This window comes from Anguilla rostrata, chromosome 2, assembly GCF_018555375.3.
Source record: "Anguilla rostrata isolate EN2019 chromosome 2, ASM1855537v3, whole genome shotgun sequence".
Taxonomy (NCBI): domain Eukaryota; kingdom Metazoa; phylum Chordata; class Actinopteri; order Anguilliformes; family Anguillidae; genus Anguilla; species Anguilla rostrata.
In genome coordinates this window covers 35,910,970-35,922,684 of record NC_057934.1, presented here as the reverse complement: position 1 = coordinate 35,922,684, position 11,715 = coordinate 35,910,970, and the positions used below count along the sequence as shown (strand labels likewise).

Sequence of the window (11,715 nt, the reverse complement as noted above, 5' to 3'; positions counted from 1 at the left end):
GGGTGGTGTAGATTTAGAAGTGTTTATAGACGTTTAAATTTACCTTGCATAAAGCTAGGATTACATCACTTTGGCTGAAATTTACTAGTTAGCATTTGGCACCTAAATAGTTTGGACTACAATCTTCAAAAATGTAGCCTTGGAAATATAACACTGCTGGCTGATCATAGCCAATGATCACTCAGCAGTTCATGGTTGAAAGTCCACTGTGGTGGTGCACTGTTTGTCTTGTCCTCCCAAGGATAGGATGGGATGTGTTTTAAACTGGCCACATTTCCTGCCAATGACGATCCAGGTGCCAAGTGGCAACCATTTTCATTAGTGAGAGATATTACCATATTTTTCAGTGGTGTAATAGTCACCGATACTTGGTGTGTTGGAAGAGGGCACATGCTCATGTTGCAGTGATCATGATGTGCATGCGTTTCTGGATCTGAGTGAAAGGGCCAGTGAAGAGAAACTGCTGCAATAATTTGTTTTACGTTGCACATTGTCATTAATAATTGCACCATGGTTACTGTACAGCTAGAATATTTCCATTTGATCCAATGGACTTGGATTCTTGGGTATCTCTGAGCATTATGAATGCCTGTCGCATCACCTCACTTCATTATGTTATTGGATGAAGCTTCTGATGTAAACAAGCTAACCAGCACCTCCTGGTGAAAAGCAACCCACATGGTATGGATGGTGTTACCTGGCTGATGGTTTGCACCGGACAAAGAGCTTTGCACCAAGCACAATACTTTGCTTTCAGGCCAAGGAACTCAACTTAAGCATCATCAGACCACATAATCTTCTTCCAGAAGGTCTCAGGGTCTGTCACATCACTTCTGGCAAACTCCAGGCATGAGAAAAAGCTAGGCTTTTTCCAAAGTGGCTTCCATCTAGCCACTCCCATAAATAGGCCAAATCTGTAAAGTGCTGAAGAAATTAATCTATAAATATATATAGAAATCTATAGTTTCCCCGCCATTTTAGTCAACACACTCTGTACCTCTGAGCTCTGCTGTCAGTGTTGTAACTGGCCTATTTGACACTTCTCGTCGAGGTGCTCAGTTTGGTAGGACAGCCTGCTCTTGATAGTGTCAGGGTCATGCCATATTTTTCCATTTTGTTACAATGGAAAGATTTTTTTTACTTTCTACAGCTTTTCCTTACATAATATCTTCCTCACAAAGTTCCACAGGTGGTTCTTCGTCTTCCTGGCAAGACCTGCAGTTTCAAGACCTCACAAAGTCTGTGATATCTATTCTGCAATCATGCAGTTGAACACAGGTGCATTCAAAATCAACACAGACAAGCCTAGTTAATGCTTTTTGTGTGATCTTAAGAAAATGAAATAAAAATAGAAAATAGGTTAATATAATGGTGAATATACATCAATGAAGTCATCTTCAAGTTTAAAAAAAATTAAATTGTGAAGACGTGCAAATAATTTCATTTTTACATTATAAAATATTTACTCATAGGGAGTAGAATAAATCCAATTTAAATATACTAAAATATTTTTTAAAACACAGCAAATTTGAAATATTTAATGCGAGTGAAAGGTTTCTGAAGGTACGGTAAATATCAAATGAAAATTTGGAAATTAAATCCTGGCATTATTTTGTGATATTAAAGCTATCACAAAATACTACATCATAAATAACCACAGTAAGAAGTTATCCAAGAAGTTCTTTATTATACTACAATATTACAGTTTAGAGATATTAATATATTACTTACATTAACAATACAGAAGCACATTAATTTCACATCAAATAAAACTGAGTAAAACGTATAAAAATCGAACATAGCAGGCTGACAGTTCTTTTCAAAGTGTTGGTGATCCATTTAAATATTTGTGGACATCTCTTGATGAGCGTGGAAGAAGAAATGCACAACTAAATACAGACAGGCTCTTGTTAGAGAACCTCACAGCTCACAGGGATAATAGCACGTGGGGGTCATGCTTGCCAACAAGAAGTCACGTTTAGATAAAAGGAAATGCCTTGATTACTATGGTCCCTCACAACAGTATGTTAAGACTCACTGGGCCTTATTCAAAAGTTAGAATCACCTAAATTTACCACTACATTTTTTTATTGAATGAGAAGACCAGGGGTGAGGTCAACAGGAAAAAAAGTGGTCACATATTTCAGAGGCACCAATAGAAGTCAACAGCTAGTTTAACAGCACTTAAAGAGCTTTACTGTTGTACCTCCCCCATAGACACATAGCAAAACACTTAATCGTTTCCCAACATAATCCACATCAGGTCCGGAGTCTGCAAAATCACGCAATGGCTATCAACTAGTCGGGCAACTCCTAAACTGGTGTCCATAACACACCAAGACATATTTAAAACACTGTGAGTACTTGTTATTTTAAAACAGTGGTAAATTTATGAAGTTTATATTTTATGGACAACTCCACCAATGTTATTCAAACCAAAATAATGGGTGGAGGGGAGGGTATGGTATGTTTCTATTAACAGCCACAGAGGTCTGCTCATATATTCCATAATGGAAGGCATATCACTACCGTAATCATGTGCACACCCATAAGGCCTTGGAGGTCAGGTGCAGCAGTGAATCCAGGAGGATGTCAGGGTCAAAGTGAGGTCTATGACACCTAATGAATATAGCATCATATCTCACCACTCTCCGACAGAGCAGGTGGCTAACAAATCAGATCTGCATTTACATTCAAATGCTACTTCCTTCTGTTTTACACACTATTTCTGTATCTCTCTATGGCAAACTATTTGCTAGATCTGCAAGTGGCTGATTAGACTGCACAGTCACTCACATAGCACAGCATTACTGAAGACTATACTGCGAAATGCTAGCATTCACTTACACACAGCAGGGTAATTGTGCTAGTGTGTGGTCACAGAAGTAATAGTTTTTGTCTATATGTGATGAAAGGGCAGCCAATTGCACATCAAATCAGGATGAGGCAAAACCCCTGGGTTCCATGAATATGGCATACAGTGAGAGACTGAAAGTGTGGGGTCATTAATGAGGACTGTCCATACCATGTGCCACTGTGCTCATAAAAACTGAAGACCCCAACCCTGCTAAATTTTCCTCCCATTCCTTCCCGTTGTGACCCCACTGTTTTAGCCTGCGCTGATTTTCCCCTAGTGTGTCCCATGTGTCAATAACAGGTATGTCTGCTTATTTAAATTGTACCAATGGCCACGGTTCTTCTTCTATGGTGGCTGATGAAGAACTGGTGAACAACTACTCGTCCGCCCCGATGTCCCTCCACCAAATCCCCTTCCCCATCCACGCCCCTTCTCCTTCCCAGTTGCAGTAATGGAGGGAGAAACTGAAAGCTGTGGTCCTGGGTTTTGCCTTCCAGGATAAGGCCGGCTCTGCAGTTTCCGTAGTTACATAGACATGTGTTCTGGAAGCACGTAGGAGATGTCATCCCAAGGGTGCCTGTACAGGCCCTGCTTCAGTCTCTTCTGGTCTAAGTAGTGTCCTGAGAGTGGAGGAAGGAAGAGAGATCATTAGAGGCACTGTCTCTTGCCCTTTCCAATTATCTGATGCCAATGAGCCCCACTAGAGAACACAGCAGCTCTTGCATCTCCCACGGTTCTGATACTCTTAACAGTTACTTAAAGACGAATTACAAGACCCTGCCAGCTGAATCTCATAATAAATTATTACAGCGCCCAAAGTACTGGTTGTTAATCCTATGGATGAGCCTTCACTGATCTCTCCTAATGATTTTTTGCAAGAGAAATGCCCGGTGTTCTGATAATGAATTTCAGGTGTTTTCTCTGAAGAATTTATAATATTGAGTATCAATCAAATATATTTTTGTTAGAGATTGTTATGTACTAGCTTCTTAAAAATATGTATTTTAAATTCACCATGGTTTAATGTGGGGTGGTGCATTGGTCAACCAGTCATATTTCATACCAGTCATGTCATATGTAATATGCAAATGTTCCACACCTAAAATTCAAGTAACCCCTTTAACCAAAGGAGAAATACTGACGTTAAGGGTCAGAGAAAACTTAATCCTGATTTTTTGCTCGTTTCCCCACTGAAACTTACCAATGAAACCCATGCTACGACCCAGGACGAATATTCCATTCAGGGCTCCGATCTCCACAAACTCATCAGCTTCATCCCTGCAACACAAACGTCACATCAGTCCCTGCATTTCGCTTGCTGAACTCAACCCAGAGCCCAGAACTGCAGGTGGAGAACAAGACAGCACTGCGCATAGGAACACATGACGCACGCAACAAGCACGCACAAAGCCAACCAATCACAGAATAGAATATACACGCGCAGACGTATTCCCACCGTGTGAATCCGCCGCAGGTCCTAAGCAGGTCCACGAAGGCCACCCCGATGAAGCCGTCCACATTCAGGATGAGGTTGGGTTTCTGCAAAGGAAGAGCCACTGTTGAGAGCCTAAGTTTTGCACACAAAAATTCGGCAGTGTAGGGGGCAGTGCCGTTTTCTCAAAGAAGATTTACGACACGCCAAGGACTACCAAGAGTGATGGAGAATCTATTGGACGAAGGCCCCTCTGCTCCTCGGTAAGGGCAGGGGGCGTAAGGGGGAAGGGGCGGGGCAGCGCCCGGGGGAAGAGGGTACCTTGGAGGTGGTGATCTTCTCCACGTCCAGGGCGTAGTCCAGCAGCTGTGTGGCAGGGAAATGCTGCTTCACAAAGTCTTTCAGGATCTGGACTCTCATGTCTGGATTGTTGATCTGAAAATTATATTGAATTCACAAAAAATGGCTTTTTTAAATTAATTTTTTTTACACTTTACAGTGCATTTATTTCACTTTTCATTAATTTCATTCCATACTTCCATCTACAGACACACTTTTATATATAGATTACATATATGGTCAAATAAGTACAAAAAGGGAAGAATAAAATTGCAGAAGTGAGAAAGGAGAGAATATTTAGCACCACAGACGCTTTTTAGGCATTTAAAGGTAGGATGTGCGCTGCCTTGCCGCAGTCAGAGCTAAGCACGGGGAAAGAGCGTTCTGAGGTTGTCGCGGCGCAGGTGAAGTGCGCGAGAGCCGAGGAGGAGGTGCTCACCGACTTCACCCTGTGGCCGATGCCCATGATCAGCTTGCCCTCTTTCTTCATCTTGTTGACGAACTCCATGGGCAGGAGGCCGCTGTCGAAAGCCTTGCTGAACATCCTGGCGGCGGCGTCCAGAGCCCCCCCGAAGCGGTCACCCTGAAACACGCGCAGTCAATTTCAACAGCTCAATGAAACGGCCATGCAACCTAAAGTTAAACGCAGCAATGTCACAGCTAACAACGCCATCTAATGGCATGTCCAAATGGTGCCGTTTAGAACGTGTTTGACTAGCGTGCATGAAGGAGTGACGGTTTTGGAACACATAATTAAAATTGGTTGCATGTTCTCAGCATTTTTGTCTCATTGGGTGGGAGGGCCAACCCCAGACTGCCTCATTTTGAGCCTTTCATTCCATATTGCATTCTCAAAGAGATGACACAAAGACTGTCTCTGCTTTGGGTGGTACAGTAGACTATCACATGCCAAACAGACACTAGGAGATCTTTGTGATTATGTAATGATGGTTAGAACTGCTTACACCGGTTTTATCTGGCAGAAGAACTTAACAGGAAGTCAGGGACCAGCTTGTCAATTTAAACTGAGGGAGAGGCCAGGTTCAACAGCAGCATCAGCACGGCATGCTTACTGCATTTAGCTTTCACTGGGTACCAAGGGGTCACTTCCTGGCAGCTGTACTTGGTCATCCTGTGTTTAACGTGTCTCTGAAGCATTTCATCATTCAAAATCTTGTTAATATGCATCCTGGAGCACTGTGACAATAAACTCTCACCACCATAATTTCTAATTTGTTGAACTGAGCCTTTTAAGCAGTTGCTGAAATATGACTGATGACTGGGTCAGGGGAAAGGTGATGAACAGGGTTTAGGTTCATTTAGAAAATTGCTGGTTTAAACCTGGTACACACTATGAGTTCACCACCAAGTTTACAGCGCAAGTGACAAACCACATTAGTGGTGCACCACACTGGTTTTAAAATGGGGGACGGAGTAATGTCAACAGTTAGCACCCATAGTGGAGCCACATATCGTGCACATTACAGTCTTATACAATAAAGTTAGACATGTGTAGAAATAATGAATATAGGGGAAGCATGGACATTCTTTTTTTTTTTTTACACAAAACTCACTCAACAGTAAAAACATTTTTTTAAAGCAATTGAATTGTACCTGCTCAGTAGTGAATTGAGCAGCTTATGCACAAAGCTTTCTACTGAAATATGTTTAGCATCACCATCAGTATTCCTTTCTGGTGGAGTGCTCTTGGTTCGACTGCAAATATTGAATGAAACGCGTGTGGAGGCACACACAAAATAAATGTTTCAAATTAGGCTGTACAAATGTGCAAATTATTTTTTCCTACTGCCAAATTTATTCATGAATAAATGGTATAACTGGTTGCGCAATGTCTTGTTAATCAATGCAGATACACAACAGAATATTAATATAAAGATGCATTAAGTATGTTTTGTTTAAAACAACAAAGAATACAGCCAAGCTTAATTAAAACATTAACCAGCTGTCAACTGTCACTATGAAGTCGCTAGCAGCTTTGAAGAAACAGTCATAATAGCGTTTATGTATGCACATCAGGGGAGGCTTGTTTTTCATTGGAGGTTTGTAAAGCTGCTAAATGGTTGGACAGATGCAGTTCATGTCCAGGACACGATTAGAGGGTACGTGGCAATGGCACAGCAATTATCACCGCTTGTTGGGCAAGACACACCACAGAAGTTGTGGGTTTTTAGCATTTGTGCAGTACTGGTTCAGTGTACATGCGGCTTAAGGCCCTGTGGCATTAGAGTGGATGGACCGGAGGGGAAGGCGGATGTGGACGAGCGCTTACGATGGTGAGCAGGCCTGATGTCAGGCTGGAGATGAGGTCCTTGCCGGCGCGGGCGCAGACAATGGTGTTGTGGGCTCCGGACACGGCCGGCCCGTGATCCGCCGTCACCATCAGGCACATCTCAATGAACTGGCAGGCGTACCGCGGCAACCTGGGACACGGCAGAGATGTGAGCACGCAGCCTCCACGCGGCTGAAAATATGGATTCCATAATGTTTGTAGCCGCTGGTAGCAGCAGCAGAATGAATTCTGCAGTGTAAAGGACCATCTTATCCACTCAAGTTCAACAAAATGCCTCCAAACTCCTTGGACACTGCTTGATCCTACAGCAAGACAATGACCCCAACTATGCTGCTAAAGCAACAAAGGAGTTTTTCAAAGCCAAAAACTGGAAAATTCTTGACTAGCTAAGTCATTCACCCAATCTGAATCTAATTGAACTTGCGTTTCATATGCTGAAGAGAAAACTTGAGGCAACTAGCCCCAAAAACAAGCAGGCGCTGAAGATGCATACAGTACAGACCTTGCAGAGCATCACCAGAAAAGTACCAGGTAATGTCTTTGAGTCGTAGACGCCTAGCAGTCATTGCCTTCAAAGGATAGGCAACAAAGTACTAACACTACTTTCATTTACATAACATTAATTTGTCCCAAACATTATGGCGCCCTGAAATGGGGAGACTAGTTAGTTAAGAGTCTTTTATAACCCCATGGGGCAATCTGTCTGCAGCACAGTCTACAATAAAACTATAAAAAGTATATAAAATTGTGTATAAAGAGTGTTGTAATTTCTAGTTTGTGAAAAAAAGCACATGATAACACCCTTTAATAAAAGCTGAGAAGCTGCACTTTAACCACATGTGAATAGTTTGATTACAAATCTAAAAATTGAGTGCGGAGCCAAATAAAGAAAAATAGTATGTCTGTCACAAACATTACGGAGCTCACTGTAGGCTGGGCCAGAGCACTTGGCTTGCTGGGACTCCCAGCAGCCGGTCATTACTGGGGAACTTGGTGATTTTGTTACCCAGGCTACTTTAAGTAGCCCGACTTTATTTTATTTAATAAATTTACGGCTTACAGTACACACAGTCACAAAGTAGTCAGAAAACACACATGAATTATATTCCTTTAAAGTATGAAATACAGATATACCTACAATAAGCTAAATGTGTCTTTACAAATGAACCACCCCTACCACTAGCTGTTTCTGTCAACAGGAAGTGACTTCTGGTAGTTAGTGTGGTTCGTTCTGAGGAGTTGAAAACACCACATCACTCACCGTCTCTGGAACCAGAGCAGCCCCAGCACCCCTCCCAGGCCCATCTCCTCTTTGAAGACCTCTGTAATGGGCATGCCAGCGTAGATCAGCTCCTGACCCCGCTCGTCACAAATGCTGGTCATGAAGGAGGCCGGCTTACGGATCAGACCCAACTCCTACATCAGAGGGAGAGAGAGACATCAACACCTCTAACACAGACATTAACATATAGGACCTTTGGTCCCTTAGTAAACACACATACACACACACAGACAGACAAACACACACTTTGACACTGAACTAAGACATTGATAGTCCAAATGTCCATTGATAACCAAGTGGGGTCTGGGGGGGAAGGCTCTATTTATGCAATTATTGCAATTGGACGAGACAAGACCATCCATGGATTTGCTATAAACATGATTAGCCAAATCCAGACCTGCACGTAAAAGTGCACAAGTCTACACAGGCCTGGATATGGCCTTAATAGTCCAAGACTTAGGTACAGTAATAGTCACACTTACCCTTGCCCAAGAGTAGTCCATTGGCACTGTTGGGGGGGGCACCTCCTGTGCAGGAACGATGATACCGTCGGCTACAAGGTCATCATAAACGGTCCTGATGATCACAAAGAGAGAGATTAAAAATATGACAATACGTAAGAGGAGCTCTATAGAACAGCGTCATATCCATCACTGTGTTCAATGGAAATGAGACAGTAACACGGTATCTGTAGGTATTCTTGCGCGGCTCGTTCCGGCGTGTAGGGTGCCGTACTGTCACAGAGCGCATGCTCTAAATGTGCCTCTGTGCAGCCTGGGCCAGGACTGACCTGATCACATCCCCCAGCTCGTCAAAGCTTTTGGGGACGAACACCCCGGCCTCCCTCAAGGCATGGTTCTTGGCCACTGCCGTCTCGGAGGCCTGGTTGGCGCAGGCCCCGGCATGGCCAAACTGGACCTGAGTGCACAGCGAGCGCGTGTCATTGTGTCCCACCGTGCAACCAGCACACAACCCCACACCTTGTCCAGGCCCACAATCACCCTGTCTTTTAAGCCCCAGAAACTTTGCGATTACGAAACAGGACAACGCACTGTACAACAGCTATGCATACAATCCCAACCGCTACAGGTGGGAGTTAATGGGAGAAATTGAGAACAGAGTACAAAAATGCATTGTTACAACAGTGAGAGAAATACATGGTGCCTAAGTGCTCCTTCCTCCACTGCATGCTTAAATTCCCACCGTACCTCTGAGGAGAACATGGTGGCGCAGGTCCCGATGCACCAGCACACCACAGGTTTGGTGAGCCGGCCTTCTTTGATGCCCTGGCAAATCTTATATTCCTCTGTGCCGCCAATCTGGAGCAAATGGACACAAACCCTGAGTACGGTGTGAGCGCGCACTGTGCGTACAGTGAAGTTTAACCTCAAAACAAATAAGACAACGCATATCAAAGAGCCTGATCTTAATTAGCACAATGACAGCTGGCTACCACTGTGAAACAATTTTCTATTTTCATTTTTCAGATTTAACATTAAAATGAAGACTGGTCTATGTTTGTCATAATAGTAGGAGAGGGCTAATTATCCAAGTTAGAAACTGTGAAAGGTCCACACACTAATGAGCAAACAGAGATTCACAGTCAGTATGGATGAGTGGGAACTTGGAGGAGGTGTTTTTTGGATGGCGGGGCTCTAGTTGAGTGCAGCACTAACCTCCCCCAGCACCACGATCATCTTCACTCCAGGGGTGTCCTGATAGCGCAGAACATGGTCCATGAATGTGGAGCCTGGGTACCTGTGGGAGATAAATCAATATTTCAAGAAATCAAGAGCGTTACATCAGTCTCTTAAATTAAAATTTGCCACCCATCAGAAAAAAATTCCTCAAGTTCTGGGGCTTTGGGGGTCTTTTAGTAAACATCTCATTCAGACCCTTAGCAGATTAGCCATTATTCAAAAAAATAAAAATTAGAAAACAGATTTGACAGGTCTGAACCACTGAAATTGACTGGTGTGAACCACAGACTGCATAAAAATATTGACAAATTCACTGACGTCACCCATTGACTCTCCATGGGCTTGGTGAAAAGGGTTTTGAAGCCCAGAAAGTGTATTTCGTGGGTGCCGCCATGTTGTACAAATTGGGGCGAGAGACTGCACAGTAGGGACTTGAAGTCCAGTCATCCACTAAGCGCGTCAGATACAGTGACTCGGTAGTGATTCAAACTGTGCCTGATATTACCGGCTTGTCCAAATAGCACAATAACTTAACAAATCGGCATATGGGGAGACATTAGACGACTACTTTTTCTTGTGGGAAAATTTTTTTTGGACTTTTTTTATTTTGACCATATTGTTGCCATTGACCTGAATTAAAACGGGCGGCTAAAACACCTATACCACAGTGGTGCTAGTGTGCAACGTCTCTCAACAAGACAAGGAAGTGAGCTTCAGAAACGCAGTCTGGTTTTGGCCGCTTGGTCTGGACCACTGACTTGGCCCTATGCTCTGGACTGAGGGTAGATTTCTGCTTTTGGCACAACACACTGAGTTTGAGACTCCCTTTTGTCTGTTGGCTGATATTACATATTATTAAATGGTAAAACCTGAGATGTTGAGTTAAAAAAAAAAAAGATCACTATCAACCCATAATTCTCTGTTTTGCTGAGTGGTTCCTGGAGCCTTGTTTGCCCTGAACAGGAGTTCCAGTGGTCCTAGGCTAATTACAGGCCTTGTCTAGACATGCACCCCTCACCTGTCACCCCCGATGGCCACGCCCTCAAAGACACCATCAGTTGTGCGGGAGATGATGTTGTTGAGCTCGTTGGACATTCCTCCGGAGCGGGAAACGTAGGCCACACTGCCTGGGCGGTAGAGCTTGGAGGCCAGGATGTTGTCCAGCATGCCCCCAGTGTTACCGATTTTAAAGCAGCCAGGCTTGATTCCACCCACCTAGTGAGTGACACATAGAAAAACACACACACACACACACACTACTTAGGCTCCACAACGTTAGGGGGTTCACAAGATATAATTGTGTGGACGGAGTGTGGCACAGTGGGTAAGGAACTGCGCTTGTAACCGAAAGGTCGCAGGTTCGAATCCCGGGTAAGGACACTGCCGTTGTACCCTTGAGCAAGGTACTTAACCTGCATTGCTTCAGTATATATCCAGCTGTATAAATGGATACAATGTAAAGTGCTAAGTAAAAGTTGTGTAAGTCGCTCTGGATAAGAGCGTCTGCTAAATGCCTGTAATGTAATGTAATAATGTAATGTAATGTGTGCTCCTAGGATTTCTGTTTTCATCGTCACCAAGTTTATGGTAGTCCCCAAGTACAAGTACCCCAAGAGAGGGGTAGTCTCCAACATACATTGTAATAACAGAGTAGTGTAAGTGTCAGGTGGGGGGGGGGGGGCTTACCGTTGCTGGACCAATGATGGTCACACCCTTCTCGTCTGCCTTCTTAATGAGCTTCCTGGTCTGGGCCTCAGGGATGCCCTCAGCAATGATGGCGATGGTGTGGATCTG

General features: G+C 43.6%; 1 protein-coding gene across 2 annotated transcripts in view; it reads right to left on the bottom strand.

Annotated features, from left to right (window-relative positions):
- Positions 1-1,667: 1,667 nt before the first annotated feature.
- Positions 1,668-11,715, bottom strand: part of LOC135247886 (ATP-citrate synthase) — a 37,365-nt gene continuing 27,317 nt past the window's right edge. For both annotated transcript variants that reach the window (XM_064321841.1, XM_064321842.1), the window contains 13 exons: positions 11,608-11,712; positions 10,940-11,136; positions 9,898-9,979; positions 9,430-9,540; positions 9,012-9,139; positions 8,704-8,797; positions 8,201-8,355; positions 6,919-7,069; positions 5,068-5,211; positions 4,611-4,724; positions 4,314-4,396; positions 4,059-4,135; positions 1,668-3,477 (listed from right to left, as the gene is read on the bottom strand). In XM_064321841.1, the coding sequence (XP_064177911.1) occupies positions 3,383-3,477; positions 4,059-4,135; positions 4,314-4,396; positions 4,611-4,724; positions 5,068-5,211; positions 6,919-7,069; positions 8,201-8,355; positions 8,704-8,797; positions 9,012-9,139; positions 9,430-9,540; positions 9,898-9,979; positions 10,940-11,136; positions 11,608-11,712 (1,536 nt within the window). In that variant the 3' untranslated portion in view covers positions 1,668-3,382. The remainder of the gene's footprint in view (positions 3,478-4,058; positions 4,136-4,313; positions 4,397-4,610; positions 4,725-5,067; positions 5,212-6,918; positions 7,070-8,200; positions 8,356-8,703; positions 8,798-9,011; positions 9,140-9,429; positions 9,541-9,897; positions 9,980-10,939; positions 11,137-11,607; positions 11,713-11,715) is intronic.